This window comes from Aspergillus affinis (genome assembly GCF_023601865.1).
Source record: "Aspergillus affinis strain CMG 70 chromosome Unknown NODE_20_length_373750_cov_87_641216, whole genome shotgun sequence".
Classification (NCBI taxonomy): domain Eukaryota; kingdom Fungi; phylum Ascomycota; class Eurotiomycetes; order Eurotiales; family Aspergillaceae; genus Aspergillus; species Aspergillus affinis.
Genome location: NW_026515801.1, coordinates 24,850 through 49,649, shown reverse-complemented (window position 1 = coordinate 49,649; position 24,800 = coordinate 24,850). Strand labels below are relative to the sequence as shown.

The 24,800-nt window shown below is 51.9% G+C and overlaps 8 protein-coding genes across 8 annotated transcripts; 4 read left to right on the top strand and 4 right to left on the bottom strand.

Annotated features, from left to right (window-relative positions):
* Positions 1 to 522: 522 nt before the first annotated feature.
* KD926_004329 (MFS general substrate transporter) lies at positions 523 to 2,379 on the top strand (the record flags this gene model as incomplete). Its single annotated transcript, XM_053097849.1, has 6 exons — positions 523 to 721; positions 771 to 883; positions 1,114 to 1,323; positions 1,372 to 1,431; positions 1,480 to 1,734; positions 1,783 to 2,379. 6 exons carry the CDS (start codon positions 523 to 525, stop codon positions 2,377 to 2,379), a joined length of 1,434 nt encoding a protein of 477 aa, XP_052958127.1.
* Positions 2,380 to 2,849: 470 nt separating this feature from the next.
* KD926_004328 (putative histidine acid phosphatase) lies at positions 2,850 to 4,712 on the top strand (the record flags this gene model as incomplete). The annotated part of the gene is made up of 8 exons (XM_053097848.1): positions 2,850 to 2,961; positions 3,028 to 3,161; positions 3,226 to 3,344; positions 3,439 to 3,546; positions 3,609 to 3,979; positions 4,050 to 4,279; positions 4,338 to 4,446; positions 4,510 to 4,712. 8 exons carry the CDS (start codon positions 2,850 to 2,852, stop codon positions 4,710 to 4,712), a joined length of 1,386 nt encoding a protein of 461 aa, XP_052958126.1.
* A 186-nt stretch (positions 4,713 to 4,898) lies between these two features.
* On the bottom strand, positions 4,899 to 5,787 carry KD926_004327 (GNAT family N-acetyltransferase; the record flags this gene model as incomplete). Its single annotated transcript, XM_053097847.1, has 2 exons — positions 4,899 to 5,143; positions 5,271 to 5,787. 2 exons carry the CDS (start codon positions 5,785 to 5,787, stop codon positions 4,899 to 4,901), a joined length of 762 nt encoding a protein of 253 aa, XP_052958125.1.
* Positions 5,788 to 6,856: 1,069 nt separating this feature from the next.
* KD926_004326 (uncharacterized protein) lies at positions 6,857 to 14,133 on the bottom strand (the record flags this gene model as incomplete). The annotated part of the gene is made up of 10 exons (XM_053097846.1): positions 6,857 to 8,596; positions 8,649 to 11,072; positions 11,127 to 11,296; positions 11,457 to 11,535; positions 12,113 to 12,284; positions 12,378 to 12,525; positions 12,594 to 12,942; positions 13,011 to 13,162; positions 13,220 to 13,310; positions 13,366 to 14,133. The coding sequence occupies 10 exons, from the start codon at positions 14,131 to 14,133 to the stop codon at positions 6,857 to 6,859; spliced, it is 6,093 nt and encodes a 2,030-aa protein (XP_052958124.1).
* Positions 14,134 to 14,859: 726 nt separating this feature from the next.
* Positions 14,860 to 16,380, top strand: KD926_004325 (class II aaRS and biotin synthetase; the record flags this gene model as incomplete). Its single annotated transcript, XM_053097845.1, has 1 exon — positions 14,860 to 16,380. One exon carries the CDS (start codon positions 14,860 to 14,862, stop codon positions 16,378 to 16,380), a length of 1,521 nt encoding a protein of 506 aa, XP_052958123.1.
* Positions 16,381 to 16,626: 246 nt separating this feature from the next.
* KD926_004324 (putative ABC transporter) lies at positions 16,627 to 19,029 on the bottom strand (the record flags this gene model as incomplete). The annotated part of the gene is made up of 2 exons (XM_053097844.1): positions 16,627 to 18,224; positions 18,285 to 19,029. The coding sequence occupies 2 exons, from the start codon at positions 19,027 to 19,029 to the stop codon at positions 16,627 to 16,629; spliced, it is 2,343 nt and encodes a 780-aa protein (XP_052958122.1).
* A 600-nt stretch (positions 19,030 to 19,629) lies between these two features.
* KD926_004323 (acyl-CoA synthetase) lies at positions 19,630 to 21,497 on the top strand (the record flags this gene model as incomplete). The annotated part of the gene is made up of 3 exons (XM_053097843.1): positions 19,630 to 20,065; positions 20,129 to 21,273; positions 21,336 to 21,497. The coding sequence occupies 3 exons, from the start codon at positions 19,630 to 19,632 to the stop codon at positions 21,495 to 21,497; spliced, it is 1,743 nt and encodes a 580-aa protein (XP_052958121.1).
* Positions 21,498 to 21,688: 191 nt separating this feature from the next.
* KD926_004322 (alpha/beta-hydrolase) lies at positions 21,689 to 23,907 on the bottom strand (the record flags this gene model as incomplete). Its single annotated transcript, XM_053097842.1, has 4 exons — positions 21,689 to 22,829; positions 22,994 to 23,084; positions 23,650 to 23,723; positions 23,801 to 23,907. 4 exons carry the CDS (start codon positions 23,905 to 23,907, stop codon positions 21,689 to 21,691), a joined length of 1,413 nt encoding a protein of 470 aa, XP_052958120.1.
* Positions 23,908 to 24,800: the final 893 nt, after the last annotated feature.

Below are 24,800 nucleotides of genomic sequence, written 5' to 3'. Positions count from 1 at the left end.
TCTGCTTCAGGATGTGTTCGAACTTCTGTCGCAGTTGTGCATGTTTATATTCAATTCTTCTGTCGAAAGGCATCCGGTCATGGATATTCCATGTTAATCTTGACGCAATCCGTTGACCCTGACAAACGCCCAACATGATTCATGATCTGCATTTGCCAGCTCCACCTTGACAATTCGTCATCGCGGAACCCCGATTGCTCATCAGCAGCCAATCTACAGCGTTGACTTCAGAGTAACTCCCGGTTCCAGGCACGTCGGCATATCCGCATCTATTTGGCCCACCGAAAAACTGGCGCGGGAACTTCTTTGCCATGCATGATCAACACCCCGTCGGAGCACTGTCATTTGCAGAGTCTATCGCGCGATGTGCGGGAAAGATGAGGTGCTGCTGCGACCTGCCATGTGGTGCAAGTTGAATAATAAGGGTCCCCCTTGCACCAGGAAAGTCTGAATCTCGCAAATAAACATCGGCTGTCAGTTTGTCAGTGTACGGCTTCTGGGATTGCCTTTCTGATTGACACCATGGCGGAGTTAACTGAGAAAAAGGAACTGGGTGTTCCCTCCTCGGAGGCGAATTTGAAGTCTGCGACCGGTACTGCTAGCACCGAGGCGAACGAGCACGTGGGTATTAATGAGAAGGCGTTGCTGCGCAAGCTGGACATTCGGCTGCTGCCGCCGTTGACGATACTGTATCTTTTGTCGTTTTTAGACCGTAGCAATGGTAGGTCGCTTGGATTAGTTTACACTGGATAAAGCTAAGCTGTGATCAGTTGGAAATGCACGACTAGAGGGCATGGCGGATGATATCAATATGAGTGCGCTCAGTCCCCCGATTATGAATGCGACTTTCGCTGACACCCAATCCGCAAATAGCTGGAAATCAGTATCTCACGGGCCTGACCCTGTACTTCATTGGCTACGTCCTGTTTGAGATACCCTGCAACATTGTGCTGAAAAAGACTACGCCTCGAATCTGGCTTCCTACGCTTACTTTAATCTGGGGTATTGTGGCCACACTCCTGGGAGTTGTGCAGAACTATGCCGGGTATCTTACCTCGCGAACAGGTATATATTAGACCCTCAATATCTCAATAAAATGACTGCTAATTGCAGAAGGGGTCTCTCGGCTCATTGGATCACTTGATCCGTGAGACCGGAAGGCTTCGGGTATCTTTAGCGCTTGGAATTGCTGAAAGTGGTCTTTTCCCGGGCGTGGTCTTCTACTTGTCTATGTGGTATAAGCGGAATGAGCAACACTACCGAGTGGCTTTGTTCTTCAGCGCCGCATCGCTAGCGGGTGCTTTTGGCGGTATTCTCGCTTGGGTATGTTTTTTTATTGTACGATCGGACCAGCTTACTGAGGCTCTATAGGGAATCGCACACATGCGAGGCGTCGGGGGTTACAATGGATGGCGATGGATCTTTATCCTGGTATGTTCAGTCGTGCACCAGCTGAGACTCCATCTGACGAGGAAATAGGAAGGACTACTTACGGTGGTGATGTCCATCATCGCCTATTTCTGGGTCTACAATTACCCATCGACTGCCGAGTTTCTCTCAGAGAAGGAGCGGGCGTTTATACAGTACCGGTTGAAAAATGATAACGACTCAACTCGCGATGAGAAATTCAGCTGGACGGCCGTTGGAGATGCATTCAAGGATCCCAAAGTCTGGTTATATGGTCTCGGATTCCACACCATGTCGCTGCCCTTGTACACGCTGTCTCTGTTCCTGGTAAGTCTTCTCTGGTATTCTATTGAGCAACCACGCTGACGACAATAGCCAACCATCATCAAGGAACTGGGCTACACAGCCGCCGAAGCCCAATTACTCTCCGTTCCCCCATACGCTGTGGCATTCGTGCTCACTGTCACAGTCGCCATCCTCTCGGAACGCACGCACATCCGAGCCCCCTTCATCATGGGATCCTCCGCGCTCGCCTGCATCGGATACATCCTCCTCCTGACCGACCACCGCCCGGGCATCTCCTACCTCGGTACCATCTTCGCCGCGGCGGGCATCTACCCAGCCGTAGCGATCGTGCTGTCATGGCCGGCCAACAACGTCTCCGGACAGACGAAGCGCGCGATCGCCAACGCCATGCAAATTTCCATCGGCAACCTCGGCGCGGTTCTCGGAACGCAGCTTTATCGCACCGAGACCAGTCCGCGATATTTTCTGGGCCATGGGTTCGCGTTGGGATATCTAGTCGCCAATATTGCAGTCGTGGGCATCCTCTGGGAGGTGTTGAAGCGGGAGAATGTGCGCAAGGCGGAAGTGCGCGAGAGGGAGGGCTTGCAGGCGCTAATGGGCGATATTGGGGATGCTGAGGGTGACTTCCAGGGGGACAAAGATCCGAGGTGGATGTTTCAGGTTTAGACGAGTGAGTGTAATGAATTATCGTTTACAGGTGTCTTGAATTGGACTGCAAAAGCGTGCCCATGAGTACGAACCGCGGCATTTTCTCGCAACTATCGAGCTACAAATACTAGCTAGCAGCAAGTATCTAACCAAAACCGTACATTTCAACGGTCCACGGCCTCGAATCCCAGTTCAGACTCCTTATCGTCAATCGGCCGTAAATGAAACCAATTAAACGAGCCCGGCACGTGGTCGATCTCCGCGATGTCATTTCCTCCAACGAAATCCACCGCCGCCGAACTAACGATTTAGCTTCCCTGCAACGACGCTCGTCGGCCAACCCCGCAGGAACGGGTTAGAGCATTCGTGGCACGATGTTTAATTTCCCGAGGTTATAAATGCAGGTACAAACTCTGACCTTGGGAGCTGGATCGGATGAACCAGAACAAAGTAGCAGGTATCATCTGATCTGAGAAAGAGCAGCCAAAATGACAATCGCAACAACGGCCCTACTGCTCAGCTTGAGCTTAGGCTCCGCTGCGGCCGTCTCTAGCTTTGAGACTCTGGAGCATTTGGGCGCCAATTCGCCTTGGTTTGCTGGTATGCTTTCTGCTGCAGTGTTGTTGGTGCGGGCGCATTTAGAGTCGTTGGGCTAATGATGGCTAGGTCCAAATGTGAATTCCATCCCGTCTACCGTGCCGGAGGAATGTTCTGTCGACCAGGCAGTATACGTCGTTCGTCATGGAAGCAGGTATCCCGACCCCGGGGCCTATGATGAGTGGCAGGCGCTTCATGAGGCTGTGAGTGCCACCACTTTATAAACCACATTGATGAATGATACAGTTTGCTAATTGATGTGGATAGTTCCAATCTGCCGAGTTCACTGCTTCCGGTTCATTGAGCTTTATCTCCAAGTGGGCTCCTGTCTTAAAGCATCCTGATCAGCAGATCAAACAGCTTTCGGTGACGGGGTACAAGGAAACGTATGTTATCATTCCCCATGTTCATCCTGAAATGGTTTTTCGTTTTATGATCTTCATACTTGATCATTGAGATGGCAATTAACGTGGACTGAAGGTATAATCTCGGCGCCGATCTGCGCTTCCGGTACCCCGATTTCTACGCCGACAACACCCCCTTCATGCTCTGGGCGAACGAGTATCAAAGAACTATTGATTCCGCGAGGTATGTCTAATTCCTTACTCTTACAGAAACCCCTTCCCGGGTTAATGGTCTAATGAATACAGACTCTTCGCACGCGGCTACCTCGGCCCCAACGCCTCCTACGGCAACGTCATCAGCGTGAACGCGTCTGCTTCCGATGCTGTAGGCAACTCGCTCGCCCCATCGGGACAGTGTCCTAACTTCAATGACGCCAGCGGTGGTGATCAAAGCTCCACCTGGGATAGCATCTATCTTCCACCGATCACCAAGCGCCTGAACAGTTTGATCTCAGGAAACCTGACCTTGACCGATAGCCAGGTCTCCATCTTTCCGTATCTTTGCGGCTTCGAGACGCAGATCACTGGCAGAAGAAGTCCGTGGTGCGATGTGTTCACGAAGAAGGAGATCCTGGATTATGAATATCGGCAGGATTTGCGGTATTATTATGGTACCGGTATGTTGCTCTCGTTGACTATTCTCTTTTGTGGTGAATTAATGGAGAGCTTCTGACAAATGAGGTACAGGTCCCGGCGTAAACAAGAACATGACCGTCATGCTTCCCGTGCTTCAAGGAATCGTCGATCTCTTGCAGACTGGTCCCAATGCTACCGCGGAGACTGGGAAGGGCAATGTGACGCTTCCGCCGCTGGTTGTGGCGTTCACACACGACAACGAGATTAACGAGTTGGCTTCTTTGTTGGGCGTGTTTGATGAGCAGAAGCCGCTGTCGGGGAGGAAGAGAATGACCAATAGGGTATGTCTTATCTGCGTTTGTCTAGTTATTCCACCCTCTAACTGATATGCCTTTCAAGATCTACGCCAGCAGCCGAGTCAACCCCATGCGAGGAACTATCGCGTTCGAGCGATTGAACTGTGGCGACAGCACGAACGTGCGCATCTTGTTGAATGATGCGGTATACCGTAAGTCACCCTGAACCCCATACACCTCCAGGATGAGTATACCAAGGATAATGACGATTATAGCTATCCCGTCCTGCAACTCTGGTCCCGGATACAGCTGCCCTGTCAAGCAGTACGCCTCGTACGTGTCTAACGAGAGAAAGAAATATGGTTCCTTCGCGTCCATCTGTGGCCTCGAGGAGAAGGAAGTGTCGGCAGGAGATAACGGCGCTGTGACCTTCTTCCAGGATTTGACCTTGGATTATCTGAGAGTCTTTAAGCCGTAGACACTGTAGTCTGCAGCTTTTCTGTCCGTATGTAGCACTAGAAATATAAATATCAATGTCAATGTCAATGTCAATGTGCAGCCAAAAAGCTAAATTGAGGTATAAATATCCCATAAACAAAAACACCATATCTTTTTATCTGACCCTGTGCTTATATTTAACCGCCACACAACGAAATAAAGTCAATCAAGCATCTCTCAACATACAAATCCCGTTCCTGAACCCCTCTCTCCCGTAATTTGTCATATCAATTACAATCTCATCCTGCACATCGCGAAACCCACATTTCGTGTATACATGAAGCCCTTCATCCGACGCCTCTAGCCAGGCGGGAATCTTGCGTTGTTCCACCTCTTTGAGACCGTGTCTTAGGAGTTGCGTTCCGATGCCGCGGTTTTGGTAGTGCGGATGGACGACGAGGACTTGGAGGACTGATGCATTCGTTAGTAAAGAAATATAAGAAGTTCCGTTTCTTGCCCATTTCCTAGTATGACTAAATAGGAAGAAATAGCAAAGGAAAAACAAGTGCGGAGATATGAAATGAAGGAAATAACATACTCGCCACTCCACCCCCTCCCTCACTAGACTCCGCATTCTTGCCCAAGTTAGGGCTGTTCTCAATCCATCTCTCCCTCCTCTTTATAACCTCCGCCTTCCAATCGAGATACGCAGCTGGGTTCAATGCCGTGCTCGGCACCTTAGTCGCCCTCGTTTTGTCTTCCTTTGCGGCCTCCAGGTAACTCTGCTTGTCGGGGTAGATGTTCCACCAGGCCCAGCCGGCCAATGTTTCGTGTTCTGTCCCTGGGTCAGTGTCGGAACCTGACTGCGAGTCTGGATTCATTATGACGGCCTGGGTGAACCGCGCTGTCAGATCTCCGTTCATGATATTAACTATGTCCGACGCAAAGGAATCGACTTCTTCGTCGAGAGGGCCGTACATCAATTCGAGAAAGTCGTCGGTGGCAAAAGCGGCGTTGTGGAGGGTTGCGAGGGCACAAGCAACAGAGTGATTGGCGGGTATGGGTCGAAGGGCGACTTGTGGTTTAGTCGTGGCCGCCGTGTTGGTTTCTGACATGATGGGCTGGATAGTTCTGATAAGTTGATATGGGGAGGATGGAGTAATTTGGTGTATGATAGGGTGTATGAGATTAGAGTATTTCGGGACAAACCTAGTCGTAAACGAGACGACATAAAGATATATGTATGGACACGAGGTAGTATTTCCAATCAGTGGGCTGTTTAGAAGGATTGGCGACTTTACCGGATCGGGACGCCGATGAGGTTATTGTCTATACCGGACTGGGAGCCCGACAATAGCTAGCCCCGGGAGTCTGGGAATAGACCCTACGAGCGGGAATCTCTTCAGCGGCGATGTTGCAGACTGAACTGCAAGTATCGCATGTTCAACGAGGTGACCAACTGCAGTGCTTATCGTCGGCGGGAGCGAACCTGAGCCAAATAGTTTAGATACCGATCTTTACTTCGAGTATGGCCCACTATTCTATTCAGAGATGTGTTATACCAGACATGGAGACGGTGGTAGAGCTAATGGAGGCAGAACAACCGCACGCATAGTAACGTAACAAGGTGATTCATATTGCTATGTGACCTGCAAGTCTATCAAAATCGAGTTCTATATGTTTGTTCCAGTACAGATTAAAGCACATACAACCACAGGGTGTGCCGCTCCCTGTATGCCAGATATAGAGACACTATATCGGTAGGGCTGACATACACGCAACTAGGATTATCTCATGAAATTAGATCAGAATGTTATAACAAATGTAGCCACCGGCTAGAAAACCTACACACCCGTCCTCCTGCTCTTGTCTACGCTCTCACCATATCCCCTATTGAGAGAAAGCTTAGGCGCCGCGAAGCAAGAGGTAAGGATATGGGAGGTAGGGGGTATATATTTGCGAGCTTTGGGGTTATAGAGATGAATGTAGGGGATAGGTAGGGGGTAGGATTTGATTATATGTGATACTATTTTCAACTAAACGGTAGGGAACTGTAGGGAGCCCTTTAGGGTATCGCCATCATCCCCGACAGAGCGCGCCTGGGCGCAACCGGGCTCGCTCAGATACATACTGAACACGAAATAAGTGTTAATTCTCTCCACTGGACTAAATATTTGGGGGAAACTAATCAGGGTGTAGAGGTGATTGGCCGGTACTGAGAATTCCCCTCACTATCGAGTCCTTTTCAGCGTCCTCCTCGACCATACTTCTGAACACACCATTATCTCGACGCATAAGCTCTACAGGTTGACCGAACTCCAAAACTTTACCTCCGCCAAGGACTAAGATTTGATCAAAGTCTGCCACTGTACTTAGACGATGGGCGATCACAAGCAGCGTACTATCATTTCGACCGAATTCCGACCGGATTGATTGTTGAACAACGCTGTCTGTTGTCTTGTCAACGGCCGAGGTCGCTTCGTCGAGTATTAGCAAGCGTGGCATCTGGATCAGAGCTCGCGCTAGGCACAGAAGTTGGCGTTGGCCGTATGAGAGATTAGAGCCTCCGTCAGCAACCGGGCTATCCAAGACCGAGGTGTCATCATCGCTCTTTTTTTCCTTCCGTGTGCCACCCTGCGAAACAGGTTTGTCGATAGCCTGATCCTCCGAAATGTTGGCCTTGCTCCAATGAACGCGAGAGAGGGCCGAGAGAAGCTCAGCGTCTTCGCAGTTCCCGAAAGGATCCAGATTCGATCGCAATGTGCCTCTAAAAATGAAGGGAAACTGGGGAATCATAGCTAGTCGTTTTCTGACGTCATGCAGACGAATATCAGAGATATCAACTCCGTCGATAAGAATCTGCCCCTCACTGGCGTCGAGGATTCGAAATAGCACGAGGGCCAGAGAGGATTTCCCAGCACCGGTTCTCCCCACTACTCCAACACGTTGGTTTCGTGTCACTCGGAAGCTAACATTTTGAAGCGCTGGAAAAATGCCAGGGGCATATCGTACTGTCAAGTTCTTCACTTCAAGCACCCCTTCTTGTGGCCAGTCGACAGGTGCAGGATGACCCGAGTTATCCTCGATCTCTAGATTACAGTACTCTAGAATCCTCTCCACGCTACTCAGGTCCAGCTCCAAGGACGCATACCGGCGGATCCCCATTGATATCGACTGCGTGAGTCTCATCGTAAAGCTAATGGTGAATCCTGCGGTCGAGGCATCTACCGCAAGCATAACCACAGCAGCAGCAGAAATGGCCGTAAAGATCGCACCGATCAAATCCAAACGAAAAGCGAGCCACTGGTTGAACATCCAGCTGTGCCATTGCGTACGAGCACGGCGGTCAAGCTTCTGTCGGAATTGCTCCTGGTATACACCAGTTTTTCCGAATGCGCGGATTGTCCACAGACCTGCCAAAGACGACTCGATATGCTCGTATATAGGGCTTCGGGCGACGCTGTCGAGCCGCTTCAGTTCGCGGGCACCGACCAAGTACCATTTTGCGTACCGAGTGGTTATGGCTCCGAGAATACCGCTAGAGACGAGGAAAAGGGGGTTGACGACTAAGCCCGGGACCACAGCCATTAAAACTTCCATTGAGTAAGATAGGATGGCTCGCACATCATCGCCAAGTTGGGTGTCCACGAGACTGAAGTCGTTCGAGAAGCGGTTCAGCACTCTCCCAACAGGAACTGTATCTATCCACCTGAGAGGGGTCCGGAGGACCTGATGTAGAAACCGACGAAAGAGGCTATGTGAGGCCTTCATGGAGCCCAGTACTGCAAAGTAGCTCCGCAGTGAGCCGACGACGCACACCAGTACCGACAGAATAATGTAGATTTGGGCGTGGTATCTGAATTGATCACTCTCTGTCGTTGACGGAGACTCATAGGATTGACTCCATACGCCGAGCCACCAAGCCTAAAGAACATCAGTTGCCCTTTCCGCCAGGAATACGAAGTTGCGTGCTTACCCTGCTAAGCATGAGTCCGCTATAGCTCAGGAACCCCAATATAAGTAACAGCCAATAAACCAACGTACCACTCTGTTGAATATAGTCTTGCAATATCCCCCATTGAACTGAGCCTGTTGCCCGGAACTCATCATGGGTAAATCGCTTGCCCGGGGCTTGGGTTAAACCCCTCGCTTTCAGCGTCTTGTTCTCATCTTTGCTAGCATCCTTAACATCACTAGACGCCAGGATTGATGAAAGAGGCATGCGATTGTTTTCTTTCCCAGATTCTCTCACATTAGTAGCTCCACTGTAACATACACTACCTTCGCCGATATGCATTACACATGTAGCGTAGTTCAAACACAAAGATACGTGATGTGTTACAAGAACACATGTCCTTCGCTGTGCCAGGGGCCCAGTCAAAGCATGTTTGCACAAATGAGCCGCAGTGTGCACATCAACTGCGCTAAGTATATCGTCCAGAAGTAGGACCGTGGCTCGCGAATAGAGGGCCCGAGCGAGACATAGTCGCGACTTCTGTCCACCGCTTAAGTTGACACCATTTGGACCCAATTGAGTCCGGTCCCCATCGGGAAAGCTCTGCAGATCATGATCCAACGCACACGCAGCCACCACCTGGTCGTATCTTTCGGGGTTGTACGGCAAACCGAACAGGATATTATCTTTTATCGTAGTGGCCTCGATCCATGGGGTTTGAGACACGTATGCAATTGCTCCCTCAACGAGCCACTCCTGGCCCCGTTGAAAGGTCGGGTTCCATTCCCGCCTGGTTGGAGCTCGGACTGTGCCGCTGAGAATGTCACACTCGCCTAGTATTGCGGCCAGGAGAAGACTTTTGCCAGCACTCGTCGGTCCCGCAATAACCGACATACCGTGTTTTGGAATTTTTAGATTGACATTCCTTAAAACTGCCACTTTGCCATCTGTATGTCCATGCCATGCTAGGGATGCATCGTGAAATTCAATATTTTCAGATGGCAGCACAACAGAAAGCTGCTCGGGGGTGGTGAGGTATTCCGACAACCGTTTTGAACTAAATATGCAATTGAGTCCAGATGATATGATCCCAGGCATAGCCGTCAATGAGCTTTGCATGGTGTTGAGCACAGACATGACCGTGAAGGCAGTGGCCGGCGAGAGGGACCCATGAACAACTGAGTGCATCGTCAACACCACCGTCGACAGAACTGTGGGCGTCAGTAGGTATAGAGCCATCAGGACGAGATTCCACTGGAAAGTCACTCGTTGTGCCTCCAGTTCCCCTTCGCGCAACAAGTTGATTTTGTCCTCCCATTGCTCTTCCATCGCGGAAACCTTTATCTGACGAATACCATGCAGAGCCTCTGTCACCGATGCCATCTTGCGGTCCCTGTATTCCATCATTGTTTTATTCGCACAGGTATAGCGCTTTACAGTGTACTTATTAAGTGGCCAAAGCAGCATGACAATTATCACACTGGCAAGCAGACTTTGCCAACCGACAAGCCTGGTTAGCATCGCAGCAGATACAAGGAGGCGTATCGGAGTCTCAAAGATAGCGTAAGAATTTAACATAAGGTCTGATACTCGTTTCAAATCAACCGACATCAGGGTCATCAGACTGCTAGGATCTGCTGTGTTTCTGGCGGCGGTCTTTTTCTCCATCGATAAATCAGTTGGAGAGGCTAGATCTAGACGGGTGGCCTTGTCGAACAAAGCGACCATCAGGTGCTGCTGAACTCGGAGCGATAAACACCGGTAAGAAATCCAGTATCTCCTATTGTCGAGTATTGCCGATAGAACGAGTGGCAGACACAGACCGAGGACATATGCCCAAGAAACCGTCCAAGAACTATTGAGCGAGTCGAGAAGACCAAACAGTGCTGCTTGAGGAGCGAAGCTCAAGGCAGTGATCATGATGCCCATCAATATCTGCCCAGGAAGAGATTTGTATGTGAGATTCCATAGGGCAGATACGAACGGCCACCTTTTTCGTAGCGCAAAATTCCTCTGCTCTATCAAGAAGTCACCTTTCATGCTACCCGCACTATATTCATCGCGGAGGTGAGGAAGATCCTGCATTTCGAGAAGCCCTTTTTCATTGGAATTTTGCAGAAGGGGACTTGCCCAGCTGAATGACATTTTGCTGAAGAAACTGCTCGTTTCTTCTTGGTCCACTTTCTGGTCCTTTCGCGAGGCACCTTTGGAACCAGGATTAAATCTCCAATTGCAGTAGACTCCACCTATAGCCGTAATTACTTGGAGCTGGGAGAGTAGTAGACGCTGATGGTGAAAGCTACCACTCCTACGTTGTCGATAGCAGTCAATCCCAATGACTATGGCGGTTACAAGCCGCCCGGCACTTCCTGGTAAGTCAGTGGAAAGGCCAGCAGTATCCGGTCGCCCAGAGTAGCAGAACAGGCATTCGAGCAGATTTAGTGTCTGTTTCGGTCAACGATCTTCTCAGATCAACGCGCATCCAAATGTTTAACTTACCCACATTGACAGTTGTAGTCCGATCTCACGTTTCATGGGCTTTCGCTCGGCATCTAGGAACAAGGTCCATAGACTGACCACAGGCAGTGCGGCTCCAAGTGCAGTCCATACCACATTGCACTTCCTGCCATCGATGGCCACCCTTTGTGCATACTTCATAGGTGTTTTTCCTGGAGTTGGTTTCCGTGACGCGTGTTTGACAAAGCGCAGTCCTAGGTGCTTGGAAAGGCAAAGGTGGGCATGAATTCGGGTTGAATATATTCCTTTCGTTTCCGGGGATTAAGCCAAGGACTGTACGAAGTATATTTGCTGGTCTTCGGATCTTCACACCTGTATGAAAACCCAACACATCCACTGCTGCAAGGAGCATTCGATAGACGTCCTGCACCCGATCGAACATGATGAGGTACTGTCCGCAACGCGTCATTAATGCAGAGTTATAAGATCGACATACCACCTAGCACAGACTTGTCATTGAATACGTCTTTTCTGTACCATGCAGAAGACATATCACGTTGAGTTGTCAATAGCTCCGCAGGGTAGAAGATCCAACTTCGGGGCCCCACCGAGGGCCTTTTTCTTGGGTGTCATATGCAGACAACAAGTGCCTGTTTTTTGGGTGGATAGAAGACTTTGGATCCTATTATTCGTTGTTTGTCTCATCTCTCTACCAGTTGTGCTGCAAGGGTGATTAAAAGCAGATTCCTAATTCTTTCAAATTTGACGATATATTTCGTGCACGGACTGACCGTGTTTCTCTCTGCTCTTCAATAGCTCAATGGTATTGTTTACCCTTGCTATCTCAAAAGCTTTGCTTGTAATGATTAGATTTAAGGCATACTAGAGTCCCACGCCTTAGCTATAATTTTATAGTTCATGACACCATGGCAACATGTCTATCCGCTCGCACCAGCTCCCATTCCTTAAAGAAGGTTCAAGGCCCCATATACCACAATCATTACCTCCACAATATCCTTCCAGCTCACCTTACCATTCGCACACTTATTCTTCTTCTTTACCTCAGGTGCCCGATACGCCCCATCAACATCCTTATTCAGTAGCTGTCGCCTCTCCGGCACAGTAGGCGGCCATGCCATATACTGTACCGGAATAGACAACTTCATAACCGAAGAGAACAGAAAAACGACCACCGCAGGACTAGGCGATATGAGTTCTCGTGTTGGCGTGGTTGTGTACGAAATGCACCGCCACATTAGTAGTACAATCGCGTAGACAATCCACCCAACATACATCAGGATCATCGAGTTCAGAAGACGAGTCCATAGTGGTTTGCGGTGCGTGGCGGAACGCTCGTTGATCGATGATACCACTGTTCCTGTGATTTCGAAACTCACGATGTTGCCGGGGATCCAGGAGCGGATTATGCGTGCCGTGTTTACTGTAGGATGTAGGTCATATTAGTACGGAGTAGGAACGAAGGATTGTGTCTTGGGAAGAGGTACTGACAAGGCGTATTCCAGAATCGGTTGGCTTGGTGGTTCTTAGCGACTTTCACACTGACGCCTGAGTGGATCCGGGCGTAGCAGAACTTCTGAAGTAATGTGGCAAGTAGGAAGATGAGGTAGGATTGACCCAAGTTATGTCTCCATGAGTCAGGTAGTTCCGTGCCGGTCCATTCGACTGGGTATAGAGCCAATGGAAGAAGGACAATGAAGAACATGTTAGGAAGAGCGACGTAAGTCTTCGCGATGTGGCATAGTCCTAAGATACGCTGGAGTGCTGTCCTGCGACTACCAAAATCGTTGTTTGAGAGAAACCAGCCAAGGTTGCGATATGAAAGAATGTTGCCGTCCGTCTAGAAAGCATGTCAGGTTCGGTCACAATCAAGATAGAACAAAGATTTGGGGACAGATATCAACCTACCCACCGTGCACGCTGCTTGAACCATGCAGCCAAAGAATCAGGAGCCAGTCCGAATTGTACCTCATCTTTCACAAACGTAAGGTCCCATCCTTGGGAGGTTAGAAGCCAGGCACATAGTATATCCTCTCCGGCGTTCTGCAGAGGCCATCCCCCTATGCTATTTAAAGCATCACGGCGACAAACGTAGCCAGACCCGGTACAACAAGTACCTCCCAAGCTGTCGTTCATTGGCTCTGTCAAACTTGCGAACACATTCGTATCTTGGCCCAGCATGTCGTTCTTTGGGGTGTTGTAGAACCGCTACATATGGATCAGCCATGCAAGGATTTCAAACCAGTGGATAGAACAATCGCACCTGCGGTGGAATAGCCATTGCTACATTTTGATCCAGAAGCAAATGAGGAACGACACGTCGAAGCCAGTCCTTCACGGGGATCATGTCGACATCCAATGCTGCCACGAACTCAGCTCCTCCGCCTCTTCTGGCACTCTCTGATAGTCCATACCGGAGATTCCCCGCCTTGTAGTGATGCGGAGCTCCTTGTTGCTTCTTCCGGGCCAGATAAATGACATTCTGGAAGCCATTGGGTCGTTGATTGTTGAATTCTCGGACGGCAGTCTCCAGTGCCGAGCTTTTCGCGTCGTCGAGCAAGAACACACGGAATCGATCTCGTGGGTAACTTTGTGAGGCGGCCCCCGCCACTGTATCCATTATCACGTCCAGATCCTCCCCGCAACAGGTGATACATATATCCACAGCGGGCGCAATATCTCCATGTAGGTAGTATGATGGACGATGAGCAGGTCTGCGCCCAAACGGGATATACAGGAGAATTTCGAACCGGGAGACAAAGTCTGATAGAATGTTGATTACCTCCATCAAGACATTGAGCCATAGGAAGGACCAAGTCACGGTGTTAGGAACATACAGCTCCCAGATGAGCTTTACTCGCCATGCCAGATACCCGAAGTAGAGGACCCATGTCGCAATGTGGGCGCCTGCGGTTACCGGCGAGTCCAGTGGAAAGTCCTCCAAGCTGGCCGATGACTCCTCAATCTGGTATGTCGGAGACTTTTTCCGAGACAGGCTGGTTGCCGAGGGCTTCGTGTAAGTCCTTGACATGCCGTTTGTCTATCAATAGACTGTCGTGGTAAGTGGAATAGGGTGCCTGGCCAAGCGTTGCCGGGAGGGGATGATGAGGTATTTATCCGATTTGTCTGTCCATTAAGCATCATCTGTGAGTCCATTTCATGAAGATAGCTAAGTACAGCAACTACTTCCCCCCTAATATGCTCGATTCAAGTTTAATGCCGATGTATAGATCCCTCGTTGGGAGAAGATCTGCGTGGGCTACACCGCTCCCCGGCTCCTTGCATGACTGAGGAATCGGAATGGATCTGTCAGATCTGAGGGAGGATATACCTGTCGATCGGATCTCATCAAGACACACCGTCAATCTAGGACCCGTGAATTTCCCGATTGAGTTCATTAGGAATATCGTGAGCGGATCAAGCTAACCAATGGACTCACGAGCACTGTTGGCGTGGCTTTCTTCATAGGTTCTGTGCATTGAACACCAGCTGTCAGATGCGAGATACCATCAATCGAGGAATAATATGCCAATTCGGAATATGACCCATGTTCCAGTGACGTACGCCTGTTGTCCTGGGTCCAATTCCAAGTTTCAATCGGGGCCACTTCCCAGTCAATGTATATCAGTGGCAAATGTTCTGTCACAGAATAAACTCGAATCTCCCACCCGACTAGAACGCTGAGGAATCAGGATTGAGTTTCTCTCTGATAGTACGGAGTACTAAACTTGTGGATTCACGAACCAAGCCTCTTGAAATGGACCAGCGAACAACAGTCAAGGATGCCCTACAGGCTAAGGCCGCGTGCAACATGATCATATGCGGAACCATTCAGGACGTTCGACATCAGGGAGAATACTTGACCCTCGCTATCAACGACGGGTCTACCGTGACTCCAATTCAAGCCCGATTAACCAGGGCCCAGGTGGGAGATGACTCTGGCATCTCACGAGGCAGCACTATTCAACTCCACGGGCAGATGAAACCTCTGAGATCGTCATGCCTCGACCACTACAACCACCCAGCCTTTGAGATAGAGAGCTTCTCAATCCTTGGCCGATCTGATCCCAATTCCTATCTTATTTCTCTGGTCCATCCAAGCCCAGAATTCCTTCATAAGAACCCCCACCTTCGTGTCCGCACACCACAACATGCCCTGGTTGCACGGTTCCGCTCAACAGTCATATCTGCCCTGAGCAGGTTCTTCGATTCTCACCCGGACGGGCCATTCTATCAAGTCCATCTCCCTCTTCTCACATGGACAGACTGTGAAGGAAGTGCAGAGGTCTTCGCCACGCCAACGCAATGCTCCAAGCAAGAAGGTAGCGAGATGAAAGACACCTATTTCGACGCACGGCGGTACCTCAACGTCTCTGCTGTCTTCCACGCTGAGGCGTTCGTGCAAGGTCTGGATCGTATCTGGACACTTTCTCCCTGCTGGAGAGCCGAACGCACGGATAGCCCGCGCCACTTGGCTGAGTTCTGGATGCTTGAAGTTGCTGTTAATTACATTGACTCGCTGGAACCGCTATATCAGCTCTTAGAGGAGACGATTCGCAGTATCATCACACTTCTGCAAGACAGTCCCGCCGGACATGAAATCCTCGCTCAGTCGGCTACAAGAAGCAAAAACCTCAAACAGCGTTGGAACAAGCTCCTCACCCAAAACTGGCCGCGAATCACCTTCGCCGACGCAACGAAACTTCTTGAGCCCGCTCGCGCCGCAAAGGGCAGCCAGCTCCCAACAAAGTCCTCTCCACATGACGTCACGCCTGATGAGGAAAAGTACCTTTGCGAGCATTTCGACTCCCCTGTCTTCCTGACACACTTTCCCTCACAGATCCGCCTTTTCCAAGCAGCCCAGTCAGCCAAAGACATCGCTGAGATACCCCCAGGGACAGGATTCCCTTCTTCGCAGACAACAGAATCATTCGATCTTCTTCTCCCCGGTATTGGAGAGGTCTGCAGCGGTGGTCTGCGAGAACACAGACTCGACGTGTTGATCGATACCATGCGCAAGAAACGGTTCCTGCAGGGCCAAAGAGAGGGCCCTGTTCCGGAGCGTAATGCCCCCGCAGATGCTGAGCCATATCCGTATCTGCATCCGGGCGAGGATCTCAAGTCGGTAGAATGGTTTGCTGATTTACGGCGGTGGGGAACGTCGCCTCATGGTGGGTTTGGGGTGGGGTTTGAGCGGTTGTTGCAGTATTTGACCGGGGAGGATACCGTGAAGGAGGTGATTTCTTTTCCGCGCTATTTTAGGGTTTGTGGTTGTTAGAGGGCATCGAGGGGATTCAGGTTTGATAAGATACGAGAATGAATGTAGATGAGGAGCAAGTGAGGTATGCCTGTAGATATGGCCAAGTTCTAGCAGGTAAGCAACGCTAATTCGACGGGTAGTGGTAGGAGAGGATATTATAGGTAGCAAAGATATAAAGTTGGCTCTTTCTGGCGAAAGCGAGGTTCGCGTTGATTGTATATATTGTACAGTAAATAACATCTAGATTTTATATCATTGGTTACGTTATACCTGAATGTCAGCTTTCTTCAGGTCTTCTCGAGACTCCCGGATCCCGGGATTGATTCTATACCATTCATAAACGCGCTCATCTCCATCCTCACCAGGTTTAAGATCGTAGCGACGCGGCTTGCGGTGCACCGTCTTCTCGAAATCCGTCCTCGGTAGCCATGCCATGTCCCAGTATTTCGGATCTCCTAGGGAAACTTCCCTCCCGATCGTCCCGATGCGGAAATCAATAGGGTCCTCCCACTTCTCGGCATCCTCGCCCTTCTCGGCGGGAGCCGGCAGACGCATCCAGTAGCGCACGCTGTCGGGGATCTCTTCCCAGTTGTGAGTGATCATGATGAGCGCCTGCTCATCGGTGAGACCAAGGAAGCGAGCATTCGAAGGGGTGGTGTTGTAGCCCTTGAGCCAGGTCCTCGAATGGGAGGCACGGCGTTTGCTGGTGGACCAGGCCCGACTAGCCTCCCCGACCTCGAGAAAATGGATGCATTTATCGCGCATGGTAGCCGGCATGCCAGAGAAAGCCTCGTCTAGGATCACAATGTCCGGTCGGTGCACAAGGGCGCGGATGAAGAGTATTAGGCGTTGCTGTGCCATGTTCAGCTGTCCGAATGTTATCGAGTCCGCATACTCGACCACCCAGTCATCCGGAGCCGGAGAAAATTGAGCCACATGACCCATTTTCAGCTTGGGGAAGTGGGACCGCGCTTCTAGGGGCACCTTGGGCGGTTGTTGCTTCATCGTCACCGCAGCGTCGGGGTCCAGCTCAGGCTTGAAGAATCGCAGCGTGGCACTCACGTCAAGATCCCGCTCGTAGTCCAATGTGGGCTTGCTGAGGAAGGTTTCCGCAAAGGCAGACTCGATAGACTGCCGCACCGTCAGCTGTCGTGGGAAGAAGGCGTGGATCTCCGGCGAGGAATGACCGAGACGCGACTGCAGCTCGAAGACGGATATCGCCGGCTTACCCGGCTCGGGTAGACGCGAGCGCCCGAATAGTTTTATGGGCAGCGCGTACGTCTGGGGATGATCCGACGTTATGAGTGACAGCAGGGTGGTCTTGCCGGACCCGTTGGCGCCTAGGACGACCCAGCGTTGACCGCGACGGACTGTCCAATGCAGGCCGTCCTTTGGTTCGTTGTTTACTTTTTGCTCCCAGTCCCCGAGGACAACCTTGTCGCCATACTGAACGCGAACTCCATCCATCTCGATCAGTGCCTCCCCACCCGGGAGGGTGGGGATGGAAAATGCTGTCGATGTCGGAGTCGTGATCCGGAGGTCCCACAGAAGTGTTCGATCAAGGTAACCGGCCTTCATGGCCACCTTGGCCTGGTCATACCACTGTCTTTCCTCGCCCGTCCATGATTCGTCGGGCCGGGCCCCGCGATGTACGGTCCGCCAGACGTCGAAGAGCTTCTTCGTGTCTGAACGAGAACCTTGAAAAAGCACCTGGTTTGAGTTTCCGAGGATCATGACGTGTGTGATCCAATCAGGCACAGAGTCTTGGGGCCGCAAGGCAAGGATTAATCGGGGGTTAGACTTGGCGGCGAAGCGTTGGAGCAAGTCGGAGACGCTTCGCACGGTGGGAGGGTCAAGACCCACTGGAAGAGGTTACTCACTGGCGGTCTTCGAGAAAAAAACATTGATAGAAAGCAACTTACTGAACGGGTCATCTAGTAAGAGTAGTTCGGGCTTGCTGAGAAGGGCCTTTGCGATACGGGCCCGCCTCGTCTGGCCATTGCTCAAGTTCGCAACTGGCATATCAAGGAGGGGACTCAAGCGCAGATCGACCACCACCTGTTCAAACAAATCCTGGTCCTGTAGCGTACCATCCTCCTCGCCTTCTAGCGGATTCAGCGAAATCTGCCCCTTGAGGTATTGTTGAACCGTCCAGTCGGTCTCTTCCCGGAAACTCTCGTATCGGGCACTCAGATAGGCGCCGCGGGTGCCGCCGATGGCACCAGAGCCCTCTCCGCTGAATCCGATGTACTGGATGGCACTCCTGACAGAGCGTAGACGGGGATCTTTCTTGGCAATCTCGTCCGTGAGAAGGTATGGATAGGATCGAGCGGCGGGCGGCAAGCAGACGTACTGGCCGCGGAGGACATCGAGCAGCTGGGCTCGGCCGTTCGCGCCGATGACAGCCCATTTCTGGGAGACATTATTATCCTTGGCATTGTCACCGATCGTAGGTTCTGACGGGAGCTCGAAAGTGAAGTTGGGAAACAGCGGTGGGTTTTGTTTTTTCGCGGTGTCATCTGGGGTGGGATAATTTTCGTAGAAGGTTCCGTTCTGGATGCGAATCAACGGCGGGGAGGATGAGACTAGGCGGGTAGGGAAGAGAAACGGGAGTCTCGGTAGCCTCCGACGCAGAAGGGGTGGACGCATTATGGTCTGGATCGCCATTGTTGAGTGACGGACAGACCCGACCTGCGGGGGAAGTGGGAAGGAAGGAAGGAAATGAAGCCTTCAAATGACGCTGGATCCGTCGCAGCGGAGGATCGCCGCGGGGAGGGAAGGACCAACTCCGGTCACGTCGGTCACGTGTAATTCATTGCCTGAGGCTGCAAAATTAGTCATTGCGATCCCTGAAGTCTTGGCGTTGCCTGCCTGAGGATGTCTGGGCCACTTCCATCCTGAGGCATCCGGGTACCTTACTCCCTAAACAATTAACGGCCTTTTCTTCTTTTCTTTCATTCCGGAAGCTGCAGGGGATCAGCCACCGCGTCACGGCACAATGGCATCTTTCAATTCTTCATCTTCTCTACCCCCCTCTACTCAGGTTGTATACCCTCTACCCCATCCTCCGGTCTTCCCCGTAAACCCTCTCAGCCTGGTGGGTTCATCGCTGACTGCTAGTTCGTCAATCATTACTCCATTAATTAATGGATTTAATTAATTCAATTCACCCGAACCCCCGTCCTCTCCTTATCGATCGGTCGATCTGACATCTTTTCTCCCTCTCTCCTTCCACCCCCTACTCCCCCTCCCCCAATAGCTCCAGTCATGGCAGCTGTATCCGCTCAATCCAACCGCCAATATGTCGGCTTGGTGTCCGCCGTGAGTCTCGCCGCTCTCGTCACCATTCCGCTGCTTACCTCCAACCTCTTGCGCAATCGCAAGTCCAAGACTACCGATGAACAATCCCTTCCATTGACCGCAATTCCCTCCTCCCTGCCTCTGTTCGCCGAGGCCCGCCGCATTGCCCAGAATGATCCCGAGAAAATCGCCATCATCGACGCCACCAAGGGTCAGGACTTCACCTTCGGCCAGCTGCTGGCCGACGCCGCCGCCCTGAAGAAGCACATCCTCGAGGAGTTGAAGCTCACGGAGACCGGAGATCTGGAGGAGCGACGCATTGCCTTCCTGGCACCCAATGGTTATGATTACGTGGTTACACAGTGGGCCGTGTGGGCGGCCGGTGGTGTGTGTGTGCCGCTGTGTATGAAACCCTTATCTCCGTTCGATTGAAGATTGTCTCCAGCTGACGCGATCACGCATGTAGGCACCTCTCACCCCGTCCCGGAGCTACTGTATACCATCGGCGACTCTAATCCATCTATCATCATTTTGCACCCGTCGTTCGAACACTTCGCCCAGCCTCTCCGCGACGGAATCACCAAAGACATCCCGTTCATGGCATTGACCCCCTTCACGCAAGCCGAATCGCCCAAATCAATTGTCTTGCCTGCCTTCAGCCCCGTGAACTTTCTGGACCGCCGCGCGCTGATGATCTACACTTCCGGCACGACCTCTAACCCCAAGGGCTGCGTCACCACCCACAAGAACATCACCTTCCAGGCCAAATGCCTCGTCAAGGCCTGGGAATACAACCCCTCGGACCACCTCATCCACGTGCTGCCTCTTCACCACGTGCATGGCATTATCAACGGCCTGGCCGCCAGCTTAATCAGCGGCGTGACGGTGGAAATGCACCCAAAGTTCGACCCCAAGACCATCTGGACGCGCTGGCAGGACCGCGGCTCGTCGACCATGTTCATGGCCGTCCCGACCATCTACGCGCGTCTAGTCGACTACTTCGAGACGCATATCCGTGGTACCGAGCATGAGGAGGCTGCGCGCAGCGGCGCCAACGCATTGCGTCTTGTCGTCAGTGGCTCCGCTGCTCTGCCCACTCCCATCAAGACCAAGTTCGCCTCCATCACCGGCCAGACGCTGCTGGAGCGCTACGGCATGACCGAGATCGGCATGGGGATCAGCTGCGGGCTGGAGGTCGAGAAGCGCATCGACGGCAGCGTCGGTTGGCCATTGCCGGGTGTGCAGGTGCGCTTGACGGATAAGGAGACTGGGCGCGTGATCGACGCCGTCGACGAGGATGGTATGATCGAGGTCAAGGGCGATAACGTCTTCCGCGAATACTGGCGCCGCCCCGAAGCTACGGCTAAGGAGTTCACCTCGGACGGATGGTTCAAGACGGGTGATGTGGCGCGGCGGGACGAGTCCGGTGCCTACTTCATCCAGGGTCGCGCGTCCGTGGACCTGATCAAGTCGGGCGGGTATAAGATCTCGGCCCTGGAGGTAGAGCGCAAGATGCTGGGACTAGACGCCATCCAGGAGGTCGCGGTCGTTGGCCTCGCAGACGAGGAATGGGGCCAGCGTGTAGGCGCGGTGGTGAAGCAGCGTGAGGGTGTAAGTCACTTCGTCTCTTTTAATTTCTTTCTTGATTCCCTCCAATGCTAACGAATCTGCAGACCGACCCCCTTGACCTGCAGACTCTCCGATCCCAGCTGAAGCAGGAGATGGCGCCGTACAAGATCCCCACGGTATTGAAGCTCGTGGACGGCATCGAACGCAACGCCATGGGCAAGGTGAACAAGAAGACGATCATCCAGAAGTACTGGCCCGAGCTATAGATCTGTTTTCCATAGGCATGTTGATAGATTGTACAGATACCGGTTAGATTAGGTATACAGATGGCGCTATGTTAATGAAATTTTGATGCTTGACTCCGTGAACCTGTCTGTACGCATCGCAAGGGATAACAAATAGCCAAGCCCACATTAGCAGGAACAGCGCCCATGAACCAGAAAGCTATTAAAACCAGCTAAGACAACATCTCGACCGCCAACGCATACGCTCTTTCCTTCCTCTCCCACTGCACACTCCCCTCTTTGGCAAACTTATCCCACGCATGTCCGCAACCTTCCATGCGCAGCACCATCACGCGCCTTTCTCCCTGTCCTTGTTCATTCTCTGTTTCTCCCTGCTGCAACGCTGCCAACCTACCTCCCAAGCCTTCTGCCTCGTCCGCCAAATTACACTGTTCGGCCGTCACAAACAGACATCTCTTCGGAAACCTACTCAAATCTTCCATCAACGCCGGCGAGATCCTCGTATCACGAACTCCTCCACTTCCACCCTTCTCAGCCCCAAACAAATAACACTTCTGGAACACCCACAACAACCACCCCGGCAGCGGCCTCCCACCTCCCTCGGGAGCCTTCTTCTTCCACGGCGAGATGCTCGCATCACAAGCCGGATAAAAAGCAATCACTGCGCAAAACGTATCCACCGGAAGATTTCCCGCCAAGGAAACCGCTAACGCCCCGCCGGCACTGAACCCGCCGATGCTGATCCTTGACGCATCGTATGTTTCTGGTTGGGCTTGCACCCAGCGGATCACGTCTTCGACGTCGTGCAGGGCTGCGGGGAATGGGTTCTCGGGCGAGAGGCGGTATTCGATGTCGAGCACTGTGGTGGGGACTGAGGTGCTTAGGTGGCGGCAGTAGGCGTCGTCGAGGCCGTGGCCGGGGAGGACGAAGCCGCTGCCGCAGAGGTTTAGGTGGACTGGTGTTGGGGTTGGGGTTGTTGGGTTAGTGGTCGAAGTCGTGATGGTGGTAGGGAGAGGGGTTTTGATGGTTGGAGATTCTGAGCTGTGAGGTTCTGAGGCGTCTGGATGGAGTTCGGACTCGTAGACAAGTCTTAGCGAAAGTCTAGGATCAAGTCCAGAGGAGGCCGCAGGAGGGGGATGGTAGATGTGGATTTTGATCGATCGGCCGGCATCGCGAGATGGGATGTATTTGATCTCGTCTGGGGATGCTTTGATCGCGGGCAGCAGCTTGCGGAGGAGACGCAGGGTGGAGGCGATTGATTTAAGGATGAAGTAGGGAGGCATGGTTGTCGTCAACCGATAGATATTCAGGCTTTGGAGAAGGAGCAATGAACCGGTAATCTCCTGGGTAGAGCTAAGATGAACATGCCCCGTCCCTCCAGATAGAAGATAGAAAGCAAGCTAGAAGACGCGAGGAAGTTGAGATGAAGTGCAGAGTGAGAAGGGGAAAACATGGATCCGCCCAGTCCAGGTATTCTCACTAGCACGTCCACTTTCTTTGTCCCTCTCCTATCTTACCGAGGTCCACTGCGCAGAAGCAAGTCGGAGAGAATACATCCACTTTCCCATGCCTTCCAGACAGGTCGAAATGCTCCGATATGAAACCCATCTACAGACAAAGAGCCGGGAATCCAATTAGAGGCTGCCGAGGACGGGATGGTGCAGGTCGTGTTCCACAGGTGGCTGCAGTCGCGTGGGCTAGTAGAAGTATATACCAGAATAGAAGGAGTATGATATCCGCGTGCCAGGAGCACAAAAAGGCCTCAACTTTCATTTTTTTTAAACGACCCAACCGGTACCGCAGCTTTCATAAATTAACCCAATCCTCCCCCAGGCCAAATGGCCGACTAGTTAAACACACGAGGCACGAGGAACCACTCATCAAAACTCCCATCCTTCTGTGCTAGACTTCTCGGTATGCCTCCCCCACATGCGATACTGTGGGGGGGCTTTTGCCAAACCAAAGAAAATCCCAATAGACGTCCTTCCAGGGGGGTAGATCATCCTCTCTGCAGCCCGTCAGAAAATCATAGAACGCGCTATCACTGTTAGCCTCGAACGCGAAGTCGTTATGATGCGGGGATGAAAACTATACATTCTATCGGTGGCATCGTGCCAAAACACCTTCTCAGGTCCCGCAATCAACCCGTATTTCCCGATAGTGGCGCACTCACTTGAGGTGGCCTCGTCCCAGAGGACCCTCGAAGGTGCTGAGATCGGGCAATACTTGTCAACAGTAGTGCATGCACTGGAGACAAGTCAGCGTCGTTGCAAAAGTCACAGAGAAGCTATTGCGCTAAAAGAGGAAATGCATATACCACTTACAGCCACGCTGCCTTGAACTTGGCTCGCCAGAATTCTCGCTTCTCCAGATCCAGCTGCCAGAACCAGGGCCCCTTTTTACGCCGGGGAGCTTTTCGAGTAGGAGACATGTGTAGAATCCACCAGGGATCGGTCCGACGGACTCTGGACCTTGCGGGAAACCCCCAGCAAGCGCGGCGCTGAGCTACACTGCGCCTCTTCGAGCAGCGTTAAGGCGTCCAACATATTTCGACCGTATCTTGGCCGGGTCTGCGCGGCTTGGCGAGCTCTTGCTTATAGTCGGGGCCGGCATGGGACATCCTAGACAGAAAAAAGCTCAATATCAGTATATACGTAGGGTAATTCATCGGGGTAGGTGTCATTTACTGTAGAATGATATGAATAAAGGCCTCTTGAGTCACGTCCGCCGCGTCCTTGGCACGGAGTATGCCATAAGAGACAGATGGTTTGTCCCATGACATACCAAAACCCCTCTCTCACCGTGATGTCCCCCACATTCTGGCCGCCCTTGGCGCTGTGCTTGATTGGAGTGCTGTATTCTAGCACTCAATTGCCGGCAGGGTCCTGCACTTGCTGCAGGATAATGGTCTCATCGTATGTCGACAGGAATCACCGTCCCCCCTCCAAGCGCCCGGCGCTGCCGAGCCCGTTGATGGGAGGGTGCATTTTCGCGAATGAATCAAGTCAGCTTTCTGGGACTCCTATACATCATCGGGTTAATGAAAAATATGATCTGTTGATAATCCAGGTCGCCATGCTTCGTGGCAAGCTCTACATCACGGTGATGGATACCTTATCCTGGTTCTACCAGTGGATTGTAGCACGACATCATCAAAATCGCTTGGCGGGAATCCCCCATAGAGGTCAAGAGCAGTTCCGATACGATCATGTCGCACACCTTAATCAGGGTCTTAAGAAATTACGAGACTCATATGTTGGCGGTGCCTCGCATGTTTGGCCTTCCGAATGTAGTTTAGTGCACCACATGACCCACACAGCGATC